The sequence below is a fragment of the Marmota marmota genome, unplaced genomic scaffold, assembly GCF_001458135.2.
Source record: "Marmota marmota marmota unplaced genomic scaffold, marMar, whole genome shotgun sequence".
In the NCBI taxonomy this organism is placed as follows: Eukaryota; Metazoa; Chordata; class Mammalia; order Rodentia; family Sciuridae; genus Marmota; species Marmota marmota.
This window is the reverse complement of record NW_025999949.1, coordinates 36,968,324-36,987,303: the sequence shown is the minus strand read 5'-3', so window position 1 is coordinate 36,987,303 and position 18,980 is coordinate 36,968,324. Positions and strand designations below refer to the sequence as shown.

The 18,980-nt window shown below is 58.8% G+C and overlaps 2 protein-coding genes and 1 long non-coding RNA gene across 4 annotated transcripts; 2 read left to right on the top strand and 1 right to left on the bottom strand.

The window, feature by feature from the left end:
• The first annotated feature begins 6 nt into the window (after positions 1-6).
• On the top strand, positions 7-1,790 carry LOC125616565. The gene is made up of 2 exons (XR_007347276.1): positions 7-259; positions 1,610-1,790. It is a non-coding gene; the product is annotated as an uncharacterized LOC125616565 (long non-coding RNA).
• Positions 1,791-6,734: 4,944 nt separating this feature from the next.
• Positions 6,735-8,693, bottom strand: Gpihbp1 (glycosylphosphatidylinositol anchored high density lipoprotein binding protein 1). Of its 2 annotated transcripts, none has more exons than XM_015486559.2 (4): positions 8,533-8,693; positions 8,067-8,180; positions 7,496-7,894; positions 6,735-7,400 (listed from the first exon to the last, which is right to left on the bottom strand). In XM_015486559.2, the coding sequence occupies exons 1-4, from the start codon at positions 8,582-8,584 to the stop codon at positions 6,838-6,840; spliced, it is 1,128 nt and encodes a 375-aa protein (XP_015342045.1). In that variant the 5' UTR covers positions 8,585-8,693; the 3' UTR covers positions 6,735-6,837. The 2 variants fall into 2 exon arrangements, with proteins under 2 accessions (XP_015342045.1, XP_015342046.1); XM_015486560.2 differs by having other exon boundaries at positions 7,496-7,609.
• Positions 8,501-12,017, top strand: LOC125616562. The gene is made up of 2 exons (XM_048802254.1): positions 8,501-8,641; positions 8,757-12,017. The coding sequence occupies exons 1-2, from the start codon at positions 8,603-8,605 to the stop codon at positions 9,651-9,653; spliced, it is 936 nt and encodes a 311-aa protein (XP_048658211.1). The 5' UTR covers positions 8,501-8,602; the 3' UTR covers positions 9,654-12,017.
• Positions 12,018-18,980: the final 6,963 nt, after the last annotated feature.

Sequence of the window (18,980 nt, the reverse complement as noted above, 5' to 3'; positions counted from 1 at the left end):
GATCTCCCTGCGCCTGCCCCAGCCTGGGGTCTCCCCGGCCGCCCCGGCCGCCCTGGCCGCCCCCGGCCGCGGAGGCAGGAGGGCCGCTGGGGCCCGGTCCGCGGGTCCCAGTGCTCAGGGGTAGGCAGCCGGGAAAGCGCTCCGCCAAAGGCTTCTCCGCATAGTCCAGTCCAGCGAGGTCCAAACCTGCAGTATTCTCCCCAGCAGGACTTTCCGAGGCTGCTTTCTTTGCTTTTTAATTAAAACTTTTAAGTAAAAGGTAATTGTATATTCGCGCCCGGTTTTAAGAAATAATAGAGAGCCGGGCACCGTGGCGCAAGCCTGTGATCCCAGCTACCGGGGACGCTGCAGTAGGAGGGTCCCGAGTGGGAGGAGTCTGGACAATTTAGTGAGATGTCTCCATGAATTTGGGGCGTGGCTCCGAGGTGGAGCCCTTGCCTAGCAAGCAGAGGCCTGAGTTCCGTCCCCAGTAACTCAGTGAAGATGACCAGGATGATGATATACTGAGAAATCAGTTGTACACTTTGCTTAGTTTACTTTGCTGAGTTTCCTCCAAGAATGTCACTTTGCCTGACTAGTTCGATATCACATTCAGATCCCTAGCAGCGCTGATCTGTTCTCTTCATTTTTAAACTTACGCTGAAATGAAGTCGGGGACCCTCACCCCGCCCCGGAACTTTCCTTTTCTTCCTGGGTGTCCCTCTGTAGATGTTCTCTCCTATTTATTGCTGAAGTGCCCTCTGGTATGTGCATCACAGTTTGACCATTCACCCTAGGAGTGACTGGGATTGGCACTGTTTCCAGTTTGGGATTGTAACAAAGTTGCTATAAACACTCATGTGCAGGCTTTTGTTTGAAGGTAACCTTCATGTCACTGGGATCAGTGCCCAGGAGTGCAATGAGTAGGTCATATGGTAATTGCACACTTAGGGTTTTTTTTTTTTTTTTTTGTATTTACTTTTTAGTTGTACACAATACCTTTATTTTGTTTATTTATTTTTATGTGGTGTTGAGGATCGAACTCAGGGCCTCGGCATGCTAGGCGAGCACTCTACTGCTGAGCCACAACCCCAGCCCTGCACATTTAGTTTTGTAAGAATCAGCCACACTCTTTTCTAGAGTGGCCATACAACTTCCCCTTGCCACCAGTAGTATGTGTGTATGGCCTCATTTCCCTGCATCCACCCCAGTTTGGTGGTTCTACTATTATTTTGGCCATTCTGTGTGGTGTGTGGGGACACCTCCCTGTGGTTTTAATTTGTGTCTTCAGGGCTAGTGGTGATGGGTCTCTCCACGTGCCTGTTGTGGTCTGCTTGTCCTCAGTGAGGGCCTCTTGCCCCTCTTAGTTGGGTAGTTGTTCCCTCATGAGGTGGTAGGTAGATGCACTGTAGATATGATCTTGTCCCATGTGTGGATTTCAGAGATGCTCCCACTCCCGTTTGTTCCTGTGTCCCCTCCCTGGGTCTTTTGCTGAGTGGTTTCTATTTTGGTATGGCTGCCCACCATGGGCAGCCATGTGCATGGGATAATTGGGCTGGAACGTGCTGGACTGTGTGGTCCCAGCTTCTCTTTGCTGAACACCTGAGACACTAAAGCACCTTTTCCTTAGGGAGCCTCTGCAGCCAAGCTGGAATGTCAAGCCTACCTCCCCACATCCCTGACTTCCAGGAGCTCTCTCTGGACCAGCGGGACCCTGCCCCACCCTACAGTCTCGTGGGCAGGAGCTGTTTATGTGCACAGCATGAGGAGGTGCTGTCTCCCATGGCACCAAGCAGGTGATGTCTCTTCTGGAAAGTTCCTGAGAGTTGTCTGTGTTGGGACCTGGGTGCAGAGGAGAGGGTAGCCTAGCTCTGCCTCTGGTGGTGCCCCCTGTTCCCGTGTTCAGCAGCTTCTGCAAGCCCTTGTGGTCTCTGAGGGCACTGATAACGAGTCTCCTTCCTCAGGAATTTCCTGCTCTAGGGACAGTGCCTGCCTCAGCGAGTTCTCATAGTCCAGGGCCAGGAGCAGGAGGTGCTGTGGACTGCGGCTTCCTGTCCGGGGAGGCAGGAAATCCCCAAGGAACTTTAGAGGAGTCAAGTTCCTGGCCTGTGTCTCCCTTCAGTAGAGCAGGGGTGGGTAGGTGACTCTGGAGTAGGAATGAACACTCAAGACACACTTGATCTGAGGAGCCCTTGGGTACTGTAGGTGACTTATTTTCCCAGACCTGTCCATTGGGCCCCAGGAAGGGTCTGCATACCCCACAGAGCCCCCTCCCAACTCCCTGGAGCCAGGCACGGGCACCCTGCACTCTTGAGCCAGCAGATCATGGTGGGCCCTGAGCAAGGAGGGAACACCGTGTGGTGCTGGGCCTGCCCCCAGGGGCTGGTCTGCAGCCTGTGCCTCCTCCCTTCCCAGGTACCACTGGCCCCTGGGGCAGACGGGTCACTCCTTATCGTAGTACCCCTGCAGATGCCTCTGCCAGAGCCAAGCCACATGTCTCCAGCTTGTGTCCCCATGCTTCCTGATCCCAGGTGAGGGTGAGGGTCAGCTAAATGACCATGTGAGGACAACTGGCACAGGGCAGCTTCCAGTAGCCTGCTCAGCCCCTCAGGCCTTAGGCAGAAGTCCACTTTTCCTAGGCTTCCAGGTAGACATGTCCTGACTGGCCACTCCAGGCGCCGTGCTCCCAGACATCTGCCATCCTTGTGGCTAGCCAGAGGCCAGCAGGACATGTATGTACATGTACACTGGGTGTGAGTGACAGATGTGTGTGGGTAACTGCTGAGTGTGGTGGTCAGTGCTGAGGGCTCCATGGAAGCACCGGACCCCCTGCCTTCCCAGTCTCAAGTGCCACAAGCTCTGTCACGGTGCCCGCGTTCCTAGGAGTCGTGTGCTGCCCTGCTCCTCCTCATGCCTCACGGTGTGGCTGTATTTGGAGAGGCGAATTTTCATAGAGGTGTCCGAGGTAAAATGAGGTCATCAGAGTGAGCCATAGGAGGACACCCAGAGAGGACGGAGTGCACGTGTGTCCAGGAGAAACCAACCCCACCCACATCTTGACCTTAGACTCCAGCCCCAGAGCCGTGAGGAGGGACTTTTCTGTCACTTTACCCCTGCCCTCGTCATTCACTGGGCAGCTGGAGGCCCTCCCAGTGTGGCTGCTGTTCTCTCTGGGACCCCATCCTGTTCACAGGCCCCCACCCCCACGTGGAATGATGCTGGCAGTCTCCTCCCTGAAGAGCTCCGCTCGGCTCCGGCCGTGTCACTGCTTCCTGGTCACAGCAGAGGTGGACCTGAGGCTCTCTGCACCAGGGTCTGAGGTGGAAGGCTGCATTCTCTGACTGACGGGGGACGAGGAGGGATGGACAGGGAGGCACCAAGCTGCCCTCAGCACCCCTGCAGTCAGCACGAGCCCCACCCTAAGCCTGCCCTAAAGTGCCCACACAAGAGCCCCCCCATGCTGCCAGAACTTGAGGGCAACCACAAAGAGGCCTCTGTGGGCCGAGCTTCCTCAGGAGCCCACAGCAGTTCCCTGTCCAAGCTTGGGGTCTGGAAATAGGAGTGGAAATGTCCCTAGTGCTCTACCAGACAATAGGAGGCCCTCTCCCAGGATTCTGTGCATGGACCATGTTCAGGCTGGTGGCTCCAGGAGGAAAATGAAGGAGACTGCCACTGACACCCACCAGACATGGCCTGGACTCCTGCCAGGTGTTGCTGCAAGGATCCCAAGGCCAGGTGGGAAGGTAAGTGCCTTCTTGATACATGTACAGGTGGCTGTGGTCACCTGGACTGGAAGAGGGGACAAGGGCTTCCTGCATCATAGTGTGGGGTACACCTGACTTTCTCCAACAGGCCAAGCTCTGCACACCCCTCCTCTGGGTGTCCTTGGGCTGGCTGGGCTGGCTTCTGTGAGCTCAGGTCAGGGATAATCTCTGCTGACCACACTTGTGCCCGAGGAGTTCGTCCAGCCCTGCCAGGCCCTTGTCCTTCTGGCTTCGGGCCTCTGCTATGGGCAGGGGTCTTAGCCTGTGCTCATGCCCCCTGCCTGGCAGACAGAGCACTGGGGCCCAGGGCAGGGAGAGGGGTGGTCTGTTTCCTAACAGCTTGCCATGGTGGCAGCTGAACCAGGTGTTCGGGACAGCGGCAGCTCAAGGCAGAGAATCTCTGCCACCACCAGTTGCTGTCACGCATGTGGGGATGTGCCAGTTAGGTCTGCAGTTACCTTCACCCCATCCAGGAGACCCCGGAGTTTGCTGAGTTGATGCTGTGAGCACACACTGCAAGGCTGAGGGCCGCAGGCACTCTGGTGCTGGACCTAGGGGGGCCCTAGCAGTCACTGGAGTGGAGAAAGCAAGGGTGATGACCACTGGGGCAACCAAGTGCTCAGGAGAAAAGGATAGAGGCTGAAGGTCAGGCAACAGACAGGCAGCATCTCTAGCACAGCTGTAATGGCCTGCCCTGTCCCAGATGTGGGAAGACTGGTACTTAGTGGCTTTGGCACCTGCAGCCCTGTCCCTGGCCAGGGTGCCTGCAGGGTTCTGGTCTCAGGTCTGGCCATATCACCTGCTAGAGCTGGGTCCTGGCCCACAGAAAGAGGCCATGCTCCCAGAAAGGCGTTCCCACAGTGACTGAGCTCCAAGCCCCAGTTTCTCTGCCCCCACCCCATGTCACCAGACTGGTGAGGTGTTCCCTAGGGTGACCAGGTCTTTTCCCCAGCAAGCGCCTAGCCACCTGAACTCTTCCAGAAAGGGAAGTGAGGCCTAGAGGGGGCAGGTGCAGGTCTCTGGCCCTGTGTGAGGACTGCCCACTGCAGCACCCTCTTCTGATGTCTGGAGGCCTGGGGAGCCACCCCAGAGTCCCTCCCCAGGGGCATCAGCCTCTGAGGGCTCGGCTCAGGTACAGTGGTCCTCCTCCCCAGGTAGGAGATAACCCTAGGGAGGCGGAAACGCGGCAAGCTGCACGAGGCTCAGATATCTATTACATTTCCTTTTATCTGCTGCGGCAAGAGCTGCTCTCTGCATATGGAGGTGGAGTTGTGCGTCCTTGGAGCCATGGCGTGCACCAAGGCCTGGACACCAGAGGCTGTGGAGAAGCAAGGCTTGAGGGAAGAGTGCAAGAGGTTGCTGCTAACAGGCTCCCTAGCCCCTCAGGAGGCTAGAGCTGGAGGATAGCAAGTTCAAGACCAGCCTCGGCAATGTAGCAATATCGTGCCTCAAAAAATAAGAAGGGCTGGAGGTGTAGCTCAGTGGTAGAGTGCTTGCCTGGCATGCACAAGGTGCTGGATTCAGCTCTCACACTCACACATGCGTACACAAATGCACTCGAGGCTCTGGGGCTTCATGTGGGTAGAAGGCCTTTGTGTGCATAGCCAGGCCCCTCTGAGGGGTGAAGGGCCAGGCTTTTGCCTGGGGAGCTGTGTGACACAATTCAGAGCCTTCAGGGACCCAGTTCTACAGCCAGATCCCAGGCTGGGGGGACGCAGGTGCCCAGGCAGAGATGGAGCTCAGAGCTTCTCCAGCCGTCTGCTAAGCCGCTCCGCAGCAGTGTGAAGTCAGAATCGTGAGACTGAAAGTGGGGCCTGCTGGGAGGCACCTAATCACTCCCTGACGCCTGCGTCTGTGCCAAGAGCAGGTCTGCTCCCCACTCAGTCCCCGAGAGCCGGAGTCTTAGGCCTGGTGGGTGCTGGGCAGGTCCTGCTCTGTCTCTCCTGCCTACCCTCCAATCTGTGCACCTCGGACCTCCAGTCTCAGGGTCCTTCCTTTTACCTTCTGTTCCCCCCATGGTGGTGAGCACAGGCTGCGGCTGCGTGTAGGGGTTGGACACCTGTGGCCCCTGGGAGGGTCCTGTGTGTGGATGGTCAGGGCTCCTGGGCAGGAGAGCTGTGTTTAGACATTGTCCCGGAGTCCGGCAATGCCCCTGCCCCAGGTGTGGTCCCAGCCACATGTGGGAGTCCTGAGGAGCATAGGCCTGTGTGAAATGGCAAGGGGCCAGGCCGGTCTGGACACAGGCTGGCCGTGCCTCTTCAGGGGGGGCCTCTTCATTCTCAATACTTTCCCTAATGTGGCTTTAAAACAGACTCAACTTTAAACCCTAGTCTTGAGGAGCCTGAATCTACACTGCAGGGCCAGGAGTCCACGTCCTAGTTGGCCGGGAGTCCAGCCCAGGCTGCAGCGTTCCAGTCTGGCTTCTGCAGTCTGGACAAGGTCCCAACACGTGCTCCTCGTGCTGGACCATGCCTCCTTGAATCCTGTAGTCAGGCTTTATCCATGGCTCCTAGACACAGCCAGACACAGGGTTGGTGTCCAGAGAGGGTAACAATCCCCAGGCCCTAATCCTTAGGACCCACAGATGCTGCCTCAAGTGGCACGTGGCACTCGGCAGGCACAATGGAGAGGAGGATCTGAGATGAGGTTGCTCTGGGTGATACAGGTGGACCCTGAACATGTCATGGGGGCTCTGGAGGGAGTCAGAGGGGCCTGCTGCAGAGGATATGGAGCCCTGGAGCCTGCAGTGTGGAGTGTGGACTTGTGTTGTTTTTAGTCAGTGGTAATTTGCTACAGTGGCCATGGCCCTGATGGTGGTATGGGGTCCAGCCCCACCTCGCCACTCTAGATGGCTGGATGAGAGAGGGTGGCCCCTCCCAGAGCCTCTGGTGTCCTGTTCCCTGTCCTCAGGACTGACGTCCTGGGTTGGCTACAACAGGACCTTGGGAGGGATTGCAGACACACTGGCCAAGAGAGCCTGAGCTGGCTGGGTCATGAAGGACACTCCAGGTTTATTCTCAGGCTGGAGATGGGGTAGGGGAGACACTGGACAGAGCGCCAGGCCAGGGCCTAAGTGGTGGGAGAGGGCAAGTCTTCAGGCCCCCGTTGCCCAAAGGTTGGTGAGGAGGCTGAGCAGGAGGGCTGTACCCACATTTTGGGGACATCCTAGGGGGCCACCTGCCCTGCCACCCTGGGGATGGCCAGCTCCACCACTCTGGGGATGTCCAGGCCTGCTGCCCTGGGGATGGCCAGTTCCACTATCTTGGGGGCTGCCTGCCTTGCCTCCCTGGGGATGGCCAGCCCCACCACTCCGGGGATGTCCAGGCCTGCTGCCCTGGGGATGGCCAGCCCCACCGCCCTGGGGATGGCCAGTTCCGCTGTCTTGGGGGCTGTCTGCCTCCCCTTCCTGGGGATGGCCAGCTCCGCCATCTTGGGAGCTGCCTGCCCTGCCTCCCTGGGGATGGCCAGCTCCACCGTCCTGTGGGCTGCCTGCCCTGCCACCCAGAGGATCCCAGATTTGGGGCCTCTGCCAGGGTGGGACATTGCACAGGGTGGACTGGCAGCAGGTCTTGGTCATCTGGGTTCCATGTACTGTCTTGGTAATAGGCTGGCACATGTCCACACACCACATGGAGTAGGTGGTCAGGAAACCTGAGTCTGGGGGAAGGTGGAGAACAGGTGTTGAAGTAGGGGCACAGAGGTGGGCTCCTGCCCTTGGGGCCACCAAGTGTGTGCCAGCTGCATCCACTCACCTGTGTTTCCATGGGTGATCAGCGTGATGCAGGAGGCGTGGCTAGGGCAGCTCTGCATCTGGGTGCAGTTCTCGCCCCTGTGCAGGGACTGGCAGGAGTAGCACTGCAGGCGCTCTGTGGGCGTGGCCTGCTCAGCAGGGCAGGGTCTGCAGGGCCTTCTCAAGCAAGCCCCATCCACCCTTCCCATGAGCTGCTCCCAGGGCCTACCCTGGGGGCCCCTTGCTGGGGGTTCTTGAAGGATGAGCCAGGATGAGGCATGGGGACAGCAGGGTGAACTTTCTGTGCCTCCATTGGTTACCTGCTCAGTGGCAGTGCCCCAGGCCCCAGGCCCCTGCCATTGGCCTTGAGGGCTTGGAGGTGCATCTGAGAACTCTGGGCAGGCAGCCTGGCACTTGAAGGCTACAGGACAGAGAGCAGCCTGGGGCAGGCAAGGGCCTCCTGGTGTGGGGCAAGCCCTGGCAGTGTGCTGCGCCTGCATTCTCTCTGCTCCACCCTCAGGGCGGAGGTGAGGACAGAGGCTCCCTCCAGCCAGGCAGGGGGACAGGGCCCTGGGCCGGGTGGTGAAGGGTACCTGTGCCAGGGGCCACATTGGTCTCCTCGTCCTCCTCGTCCTCATCATCATAACCGTAGCTGTCCGGCCCCAAGTCCGTGTCATCAGCATCTTCCTCCTGTGCCTGTCCACACCCTGGCCGTGCAGGGACGCCTCTAAACCTCAGCTACCCAGGTACAGAGGACATACACTCGAGTGGAGTGCCCCCACCCCTGTCCACCCTTTTCTCCACGGCTTGTCTGGTTCACAGAAGAGGAAACAGACCAGAAGTGAGCAGGGTCCCCAAAGCCCTGTAGCGCTGGGGAAGAGGGGAACCTGGTCCCAGCTGGGGCCATGATTCTGGGGGCCCAGGACAGCCTTACCCACCTCCTTCTAGCCTGGGGACACCAGCCTCACCCCTCCTTCCCCCAAACCCATGCCTTGTCCCCAGACTGGGGGCCCATGGGGGTCCCAGGGCCAGGACTACACCACCCCCTCATGCCCGCACCTGATTGCCCGCACAGCAGCAGGGCCAGGAGGACAGCCCTGAGCACCTCCATCCTGCTGGGCGCTGCTGGATGCACTCTGCTGGTCTTCACTCAGGGCTCGGATCTGCGGTAAGTGGGACGAAGGGCATTGCCGGGGCTTCCGTGGCCCCCACCAGCTCCAGCTTCAAACAATGGGCCTTACGCTGTTTGAAGGCACCATGCCAAGGACATTGCTTTCCTCCAGGACCTCTGGGGCTGGAGGGGAAGGGGAAGTCACTGTGTCAGTCTTGGGGCATCCTGTCCACCTGTGCTGCACCTGCAGAAGGTGAGTGCAGCCTCAGGAGCCTCCTGGCCCCGCCATGGCTCCTGGGCCCTGGAGCCTCAGCTTTGCCATGCAGCCTGGGGCAGTGCCTGTCTGTCCCTTCCTCCTAGGGACCCTGGCCACACAGCCACAGGGGCTTGGGTGTCAGGCACCTCCACCCTAGTGGGCATCCCGCTTGGGGTGTCAGAGTGCTCAGGTGAGAACGCGACCGGTGTCCTCCAGCTTGGCCCCCTTCCCACCACCTTGCCTGTGCGCTGGCTGGGACCAGGGCCTCCGCTGTCCCTGCCCTCAGGCCTTTGCCCTCACTGTTCCTCTGCCTGGAATGCTGTTCCTGCTGTGCCCACGTGGCTGTGCCTGCCTCAGTGTCCCTGCTCACGTGTCCCCTCCCTAGATAGCCTTTGCCAGCCACCCCGTCTCAGCCCCATTCTTTCTGGGTGTCCTGCCATGGTGAGGCTGTTCAAGGCAAGTCCCCTGGTCTCCTTGCGCCTGAGCTACAGCTGGCTGGGGAGGACAAGGGGTCTCTTTGGGACTGCTGGGACATACCTTCCTTGGCCTTCTGCTGGGGCAGCCACCAGCCCCAGCCTCCCTGTGGGTGTCCCCACGCCTCTGGGGAGGTGCAGACTGCAGCATTGGGGCTTCCCCTTTCCTGAGGGGGCAGAGGCAGGTGCTGGACAGGAGCCCAGTAGGGGTTCAGCCCCCCACCTCCAGCAGCTTCCTGTAGGCACTATGGTCTGGGCAGGCAGGATTGGATTCCAGGGAGGCCCTGTTAGGGAGCCAGGGCCCCCCACCTGCCACCCTCCATGGGCCCAGGCCAGCTGAGCAGCCTCCTCCTGAGCCCAGCTCCTCCTTGGCCATCCCAGGCCTAGGCTAGAGCTCTTGAGTATTGCGGAGGGAAGACAGAAACATTGGACTCGCTAAAATGAGCCTTGGTTGTTTGATCCTCCACAACTCTAGGGGGCAGTGGTGTGGCCAGCTCTCTTTCCCGTAAGGACCTAGGCTGCAAGGACACACCCTCCTGGTTCTGGAGTGCATACCCCTGTGTGCCCAGCACACACTGTTCCCCCTGCCCTGACCAGGAGAGGCTGTGGGTCTGGCTCAGGGCTCATGGGAGCTGACCCCCAGGGCCTATGACCAATGATGGTGACATGGCCCCCTGCCGTGACGCCTCCATGGCAGACTCCTGGCCCCCCAGCACTGCCCCCCAGTCTGAAGGTGGAAATGGCCAGTTCAGTGTGTGCGGAGCCCAGCTCACCTCCACCAGGCTTCCCGCAAGCTCCCCAGGGCAGGGCCCCTGAGGCTCTCGGGACCAGGGCTGAGGGCTTGTGGCCCTGAGGATGGTTCCTGCAGAACCTCTGACCCCTCCCAGCCCACACTTACCCCTTGGCCATACCCACGCCCCAAAGTGCCCTCAGGGACAGCCGGTCACCCAGCCCCCTACCTGCAGACTCCTGTGCCTCTGGGCCCTGACCTTGCCTGTGCTCCCTGGCTTGGTGGGGCTGGCCCCTGGGGCCACTGATCTTGGGTCCCTCCCCACGTGGGGCCCACGTGGGTCACACTGCCCCTTCTGGCAACAGCAGTCCTGGGCCGAGAGCTCCATGCTGGTTGTGGACAGTGGGCATTCAGCTATCACCCTCCTTCCAGCCGGAGATGGTGAGGTGGGGTGCAGAGGGCAGGTCAGTGCTGGCGTTATGCTGAGGGGGTGCTGTGGGCCCTGCAGTTCTTGGGGGCTGTATGGCGTGACCTGGGCACCATGGCACCCATGCTGGCCTCTGGGGAGTATCAGACTCCTCTTCGGGGAAGGTGTTAGGAAGGTGTTCCAGAGAAGGCCACCATGGAGCTGGGGTGGGGCCAACAGTGCCACCAGGGCATGGGGCTGGTGTTGTGTTGGGAGAGGGACCTTTGCACAGAAGTGGGCGTCACATATGCCAGCCCTTGTGCCTGTGTCCCTGCTCTGGGCTCCCTCCACCCTCTGTAACTGACCTTCTCCCCTTCTGGCAGAGGCTAGACCCTCCTTCCCTGGGTGGGCAGGGACAGGGCGAACCCTCAGAAATGAATGGTGGACACAGCTAGTAAGGCGCAGGCTCCTTTCCTCCCTGGAACGAGCACTCCGGAAGCAGCTGTGGGTGGGAGGACCAAGGACTCATTCCTTCACCCCACCCATACCCAGGAGCCCACGAGGGGACACATCACAGTCTCTGAGAACCTTGGTATTCCCATCCTGGACGTGCACCTTCTTCTCTTGTCCTCCTCCAGCTGCCACTTCTCCCTCCATATGGTCCCATGCCCAGGAGCCCTCAGGGTCCATTAGACACCCTTGGCGACCTGGAGACTCTTCCTTCAGCCCTGACCCCCACAGTGGAGGTGGCTAATACCCATCTGTGGTTGGCACAGCAGGCTGCAAAGTCCTTCACAGGCCTTGGTCAGTGCTGGCCCAGTCCCTGCTCTGCCCTCTCAGCAGTAGCTCAGCCCATCCTCCCTGAGAAGGCCCGTCCTCAGGCTTGAGGGCCCAAGGCTCGGCCTTCTCTACTCCCACTGCTGTGTGGGGTACTGATGTCTCCCCTGGGAAATGACGAGCCAGGTAGACTTTGTGCGTGTCATTTATTTTATCTCAGTCGACATTCATCCCCCTCACCTGACAGATAGGAAAGACCCGAAACATAATTATGCCGGTTCTCTTGTCCTAATTCAGAAAAGCAGGAAGTGGATAGGTGAGGGGCTCCTCGAGCGTCCACAGAAGCCTGGCCCCTGCCTGCCCAAGCTCACAGCCAGCAGGAGGCGGCACGGGGCGACTCCCAAGTCCCTGGAAGGCAAGGAGCGGATGTGCAGAGCCTGGCCCTGCCTCCGCAAGGTGGCATATGATGTGCATTGGCTGCAGGGCCACCAGCTGCTGCAGAACCCAAAGTAAGGGGCCCAGTGAGCAGGAGCCCCTTGCCCACCATGGGTGGTCCCCAGCCTTGGTCACACAAAACCCCATGGCAGTGTCTGCACATCACAGAGGGTGGGAAGCTGGGTGGGCATGGCCACAAGGGCTCCTGGCAGGTTGAGAAACCTCAGGTAGGTTCCCCTGGGGAGGAGAGGAGAGGAGGCACCACCCCTGCAGGAGGAGGCAAGAGGGTGTGGGGTTCCTGCTCTGCACCCGGTGGTGAGGGAGCTGCCCATCCTCACCAAACGCTTGTGTTGGAGTCTTAGATAACCATGGGAAGGGCAGCCTCGTCGAACCAAGAGGAGCTAGTCCTGCTGCTCCTTCAGGGTCCAGGATCTGGGGTGGGAGAGGGGAGGTGGGGCTTGCAGGGCCTGACCTGTGGGCCAGTCCTGGATGGTAAGACTCCCTGGGTCATGCAGGTCAGGACCAGGCTGAAAGCCCTCACCCTGGAGCCATGGGCTTCAGGGGAGCTGCAGCCAGCTGTGGGGGCAGCACTCGGCCCAGCCTTGGGCCCTAGTGTGTGCACCTCGACCCTTGAATACATTCTGGAAGGAAGAGTGGGGAGCGAGAGTATAGGCCTCAGCTGCTATTCCTGGGTGGGGGGGGGTGCCTGGCCCAGCCTCACTCCCCTCTCCAGGAGCAGTGGTGGCCACTAGCAGCCCTGTCTCTGCCTCCTTGGAGCTTCTTCAGACTACACAAGCTTCTGCTGTGCCCAGTGGCACTGACTGGCCGAGCTGGCCCTCAGCTGAAGGGCTCGGGGCTCTGCTGCATTCCTGGGCCAGACTTGCTTTCCTGAGCAAACAGAGTTTGGGGAACTTGATACCCACAAGCCTTAGGCAAGTCACATTTAACAGTTTCCTGGAGCAAAGGACGATTCGCACTTGGGCAGCCTTCTGAACAGGAACAGGCTCAGAGCTGGGCCACATGTGGGCCTGCAGTGCTATGCACAGAGGAAGGAGGGGGTGCAGACCTCAGCGGCCACAGCTAGGGGCATGCCTGGAGCTCCTCGAGCCCCAGGCCACACAGCATGGGACTCAGTGCCCAGGTGTGCTTAGGCCATGTGCAGTTTGGGTTAATGCCACAGATGAGGAAGCCCAGGGAGCTACCCCAGCGCAGGTGCCCCCCCCCCACCTCCATGCACCCTCCAGCTCCCCAGCCAGGACTGTGCCTCCTGGGCCCTACCTGGGGGACAGACTTGGTGACATTTCACTCATGGGACTCGATAGCAATAACAAGGCTACGGGACAGAAGAGGTTGGCCAACAGAGGCCCAGGAGGAGGGCAGAGGGCAAGCATATGGATCCACCCTGTGGTCAGGCACAGCCTCGGCCACTGCCACAGCCATCGGCAGAGGTTGGCGAGTCAGGTCCACACCTGCAGCAGGTACAGAGTCTGTGCATCACTGCCATGGGCCCCCTTCTAACTGTCCTCACCAGATCCCCTAAGCTGGCCTAGGATGCTGCTGTCGCCCCAGAGCAGCCCCAGACCCTGCCACCCTCAGACTGAATGTGGCCAGGGCAAGGCTGACACCTGCAGGCACATTGTGTCCCCTGCTCAGAGCAGGACCCCACTGGACGCTGGACGTTGGGTGGGGGACTCCCCGGGGGAGCAGGTGGCTGTGTGGCTGGGTGTGTTGCCAGTGGGTAAAGGCAGGTTGGGTAGTGTCACTGTGCTCCTGCCCCAGGGAACTGCTGGCCCCCAGAGCCCTGGAACTTCCTCCAGAGCCCTTTCCAAGGAGGCCCTCCTGGGCCAGACAGGAAGGACCTCAGCTGGGTCACAACCCATCAAGGACAAATGGTCCTTGAGCTTGCATATATGAGAGTGAGCTGTGGGAGGGATTGGGCAGGGCCACCCTTAGGGGCAGAGCTGGTGCTTGTCCCACCCTGCAGCCCAAAGACCCAGCCCTCCTAGGCTGGGAGTGGCCAAGAGGAGGGAAGCAGTCCCACTGCCCACCTTCCCGCTGGTGCTGTCCCTCCCTGCTTGGCCAGGGCTCCTCAGCCAGCCGGGCGGCTCTGAGCCCTGCTCCCAGCAGCCCCCACCAGGCTTTAGTGCCTCGTGCCATTGAGGTAGCATCCTGAGGCCTTTGGACCACCTTGTGATCCCTGAGTCCCCTGTGTCCCCGTGGCGGCTGAGCATGCCAGCTGAGCTGCTGGCCTCCCTGGGCACAGCTGCTGTGTGCCAGCCTGGAAGGGTCTGGTGTCAGGTGCCCCGTTTCTTCCCGCCTTGCCCATGCCACCCTGCTGCTGCTCTCCCCCCAAGGCCTGTTCCTTCTCCTCCATCACAACCCACCTCCTACAATCCCAGCTGTAGAAGTCAAAGCCTCTAGTCTTCCTACTCCCCAGCCTCCAGGCTCACAGGTGGTACCCTTGGCTGATGGTGGGGCGGACAGAAGAACAGAGCTCTCTGCTTGTCCCTTCAGATGCCAGCAGCAAGAACACATCAGACTGATGTTCCGGCCGTGTGGATGCGTGAAGCCTCTGCACAGAATCCCACAGCTTGCAAACTGTGCATAGTGCCTTGTGTGTGCATGCGGGGCAGGAGCTGCAAAGGGACTTCAGGTACCCTGGGATGTGCTGAGTCCTCTGCCCCTAGTGCACATGTAACTGCTGCCAAGGCACACAGGGCTCCTGGTTGGTGGGAGCAGAAGAGGAATCGGTTCAAAAGCTTTGGAGCTCAGCCTCCCAGGCTGACTGGGAGGCTGAGAAGCAGGAGACCAGTGGGCCATTCTGGTCCCTCTTCCCATTGGGGTGGCTTTGGGGAGCACCTTCACTGTGGGGCTCAGTAGACCAATAACACCTGTGTGTGGCCACTTCCCAGGGCACAACCACTCAGAGTCCAGGGCCAGACCTGCTTCACTCTCTGGGTCCCTGACCAGCCCCATGCTATTTCCAGGAAGGACGGCATAGGGCTGCACAGTCCCCCCCAGAGGAGCATCCAACCGTTGCCCTCAGAACCTGTGAATATGGCCCTATTGGATAAAATCTATATTTGCAAGTGTAATTGAGTCCAGGATTTTGAGCTGTGGTCATCCTGGATCAGGGTAAGTCCTAGATTCAGTAACAGGTGTTCTTATGGAGTGTGAACTCTCCACAGCAGCAGGGGCTGCGGGGTGCCCAGCACCCGAGGTCTGAGGCTGATAGGCGCAGCAGCAATTTTCAGTGGACATCAGCTGTCCCTGTGGCAGAGGAAATCTGGAGCAGGGCTTTGTGCAGGGCTGAGTTTATTGGTCACCAGGAGAAAGGGAACCGAGGGTGCCGACCAGGGCTGAAGGGGAGCAGGCAGGAGGGGAGTACACAGGGAGAGAGACCTGGGGTGACCACAGGGCCATGAGGTGAGCCGGGGAGAGGACCTTGGAGGTCAAGGACCTGAGAGCTAGGTGTCAACTGAGTCCACCCGCACTGTGGAGCAGGGTGCCTGCACTGGCTGGGGGTTGGGGTGAAACTGAAGACTCTGGACCCTATGCACCTGCCCTTGTTGGGATAACTTTTGGTTCACAGCCAGCAGCTACGAGCAACTTGGAGTGCTTGAAAACCTAGGCGCGCTCAGGCCTGACAGGAACACCTGCAGGGTGGAGAGCTCTGCTCCAGACAGCCGTCTGTGAACCCACATCCTCAGCACTGTGGTCAGCATTGCCAGGCTACCAGGCTACCAGGCCAGGACCCGGAGTCAGGTGCTTCAGGGCATGAAACCCCCGACTCATAAGGCCCTCTCCCCTAGGGACCAAGATCCTTCCAGACTGCTTTCCACCACGACAGCAACATTTAGAACTTCCTCATAGTGTGGTTACATTAGGCATGAGATGATTGGCTTATAGATGCTATTTTGCTTAAACGGGCTGTTGCACGCAGGCCGTGGTTGTCACCAACCAGCTTCCTCACCAGCTCCCGGTGTCTGTGTGTTGACTCCGAGTCTCTGCCCTCCACGACTGAGGTAGCTGAGTGACCAATTGACCACACCAGTGACCAGAACAACCACATGTCCTCAGTGTGAGGAGAGTGAACTGACCACAGGAGACAAGATCTGCGGGAGTGTTCAGGGTCGGGGCCTGGGTGAGTGGGAGGGTGGGAAGGGACTATCTGGAAGGGGTGTCAAGACAGGCAGGCCAGGCCAAGGGCAGGTGGTCTCAGCTGCACTCCATCAGAGCTCGGCACCTGGGAAGGATGGAAAGATGGTGCCCCAGAAACATGGTTTCCACCTGGAGAGACAGCCCAGTGGATCCTCTACAGACATCCACAGGTTCCCTGGAGAGCAGAGAGGCACCCAGTGCCATTCCAAGAGCAGGTGTAGCTGTGTCCCCAGAAGACACAGAGCCTGGGAGGCAAATATAAACACTAGAGATAAAGAAGGCCGCTTCACAATGGCAAGTTCCACCCAGCAGAATGTTGGCCTTAAATATCAGCCACATCTATCTCAGGAAGTCAGAGAAAGCAACATAAATACAAAGAAAGGGTTAAATGAGGATAACTGCAGAGGTGGATGATGGGGAGGCAGGAGCCCTTCCCAGGGATTCCCGGAAGGCCCCATTCAAGGGGTCCTCACCTCTCAGTGAGCTGGACCCTCCCTGAGTACAGAGAGGTGATGAGGACAGTCTCAGACCCAAAGTTACGTCCCTCAGAGCCAGGCTATGCAGGAGAGGGTCACCACGAGGAGGTGCCTGGGTTTGAGGGAGGAAGCTGTGTTCATCAGATATATCTGCTTCTCAATAATTCAGCCTCGTTTATTTGTTTCTTTTTCCTTTTTTCTTTTTTGGTACTGGGGATTGAACCCAAGCATGCTTAAGTACTAAGTTTCCCAAGCCTTTTTAAATTTTTTATTTGACATAGGATCTCTCTAAGTTGCCGAGGCTGGCTTTGAACTGGCCTCTGACTCCACAGCTGCTGGGATTACAGGTGGGCCACCACACAGGGCTAATTCAGTCTCATTTCCAATGGCTCCTCTGCCAAGGACAGACTTAACCTGGGTTTTGTACCTGAACTTCCTGTCCCTGGGAAGGTCCTCCAGGCTCTGGGGAGGTGCCGGCACATCAGTACTAGCGTTGGGGAGGTTTTCTGGCTCTGCTCAGGCCTGATGCAGCTCCAGCTGGAAGGACGTTTCCCTTGGCCTCCGAGAATGCTTGGAGTCCGGGGTCATGAGCGCCAGCCGCCGGGTGAGAGAAACGCCTGGGCACAGCCAGGGAATAGGCATATCTAGTTCCTTCAAGCACAACTCCTCCACCCCGCGCTCCCAGGAAATCTCTACTTGCCCTCATCCAGTCTCCATCCCTGCCCAGAGCGTGGGGCCTGGGTCCCTACCCAGAATCTGTGGCTCCAGGATAGGGACAGCCACTGAAAAGCGGTTTGGCCTTGGGGTGCAGGTACCCCAGTGCCACCACCACCGCCAGCAGGTGCTTGGGGTGCGCGGGACCTGCCTTGCCAGCCAGGTGAACAGCCCTAGCGCAGGCACACCGTGTGGCGTGGGGAAGGCGGTCCTCAGGTGCACCGGCCCCCAGCCCAGGCGCTTCTCCTATGCGTTGTCCCCGCTGTCCGGAGCCCCGCCACCTCGAGACCTGCGGGTGGCCCGGGTTCTGCTCTCTGGGACTGGCGTCCCCTGGAGCGCATGGTGCCCTAAGTTCATCAGGCTGGGGTTCTGCTCGCCTGTTGGCGCCAGCTCAGCGATGTTGCCTCCCGCTCCCAGGGTGCTCTCAGGTGCCTTCCCACAGGGATGCGGGCAAAAAACGTGGCCTCCTAGAGTCCTTGGCGTGGGTGGTGGGGAGGGAGCTGCCAGTCCCTCCAGGAAAGCTGGCCACCCTCCTACGTATGCACGCCTGACCTCCTGGAGGACTCCCCTGTGCCCCTTCACAAGCTTGCCTTCGCCCCTCTGCGCCTCTTGTGGGAGGGGTCCTGCGTCCAGTTCTTCCCTCCTGGACGTTGACTGAACCCAGCTGTTCACAGGCAGGTACTGAACCCTCACACATGTGGAATCAGGGTTGGTGGGGGCAGCTGAATGGCATAACAGGGATACCATCAAAGTCCTAAGGTGACAGGAGGAGAGGTGGACAGGGGCATATGTAACTGGGGAAGCCAGACCCAGGCCTCCTGAGGCAGGGCAGAATTGAAAAAAAGAGGGGAGTGAATTTGGGGGTTCCCCACAGCTCCAGCACTGAGCAGGTACCCTCCCTTGCAGCCCCCTGCACCAGGCAGTCCCCCTTTGCCAAGCAGAGGAGCAAACCACGCAGACATGCAGGTCCTAACATGTCAGCCAAGGGCATGGAGGAGGCCCAGGACACCATAAGGAGGTGGCTCAGTTCCACAGTACCTGCCACCCATCACTCAGCTGGGGGAAGCCTTGCCACTGGGAAAGAGGGGCATGACAGTGGCCACGACCCAGGAAGGGCAGGAGAGAGGAAGGGGGAGAAGGGAAGGAAGGTGTGGAGGTCAGCACTTAGAGGCAGCAAAGGGCTGGTTTCCTTGAATACATAAAGAGCTCCTAAAACTCAGGGGGAAGAAAACAGAAAAATTGGAAAACATACGAATAGAGAGTTTCCAGAAAAATCCATACAAATATCTCTTAGCTCTGTGAGAAGCCACTCAAACATCTTCATATTCAGAAAAATGCCAATTAAACTTGCACTGAGATACTATTTCTCACCCACTGGATAGACCTGGGTGGCATCTCAGCCATCAGCAGGTGCACAAGGCAGGGGGCTGTGGGGACGGAGGACTCCACAGCCCCCATGGAGAGACTTGTCAGTACCTTGCCAAGCTGCCTATGGGTCACCTTGGGCCCACTGCCAGGAAGCTGTTCCAGAGGTGTACACCAGCCACAACAAGGGACAGAGTCCTCACTGTGGCATTATTCAGAACAGAAAGGGTCAGAAGCCTCCCAGGGCTACTGCGGCATGACTGCATGGACCCAAGGTACATCCTGTGTAATACACACCAGGAACAAGATGACCACAAAGAAACCCTGAACTCTTAGTCTTATTTGTAATAATGTTAGTGTGATCATTTTAAAACTACTACATGTGCATCACAGAATAAAGCAAATAAATGTTATTTTTATTAGGGATGAACTTCTCAGCATAAGAGGAAAGAGATGAAGGATTTTAAAAATCAAAGAAGTTAAGTAAAAACAAGAAATCCTAAATCTGAGGGCTGGAGATATAGCTCAGCTCAGTTGGTAGAGTGCTTGCCTTGCATGCACAAGGCCCTGGGTTCAATCCCCAGCACCACAAAAAAAAAAAAA

Excerpts from the sequence above, each read along its gene's own strand:
- Gpihbp1 (XM_015486559.2), bottom strand. The coding sequence starts at position 8,584 with ATGGAGGTGCTCAGGGCTGTCCTCCTGGCCCTGCTGCTGTGCGGGCAA. Across the intron at positions 8,181-8,532 it reads GCTGCTGTGCGGGCAATCAG|GGTGTGGACAGGCACAGGAG; the intron begins GTGCGGGCATGA and ends CTGCACGGCCAG. Across the intron at positions 7,895-8,066 it reads CAATGTGGCCCCTGGCACAG|CCTTCAAGTGCCAGGCTGCC; the intron begins GTACCCTTCACC and ends TCTGTCCTGTAG.
- LOC125616562 (XM_048802254.1), top strand. The coding sequence starts at position 8,603 with ATGCACTCTGCTGGTCTTCACTCAGGGCTCGGATCTGCG. Across the intron at positions 8,642-8,756 it reads ACTCAGGGCTCGGATCTGCG|GACCTCTGGGGCTGGAGGGG; the intron begins GTAAGTGGGACG and ends GCTTTCCTCCAG.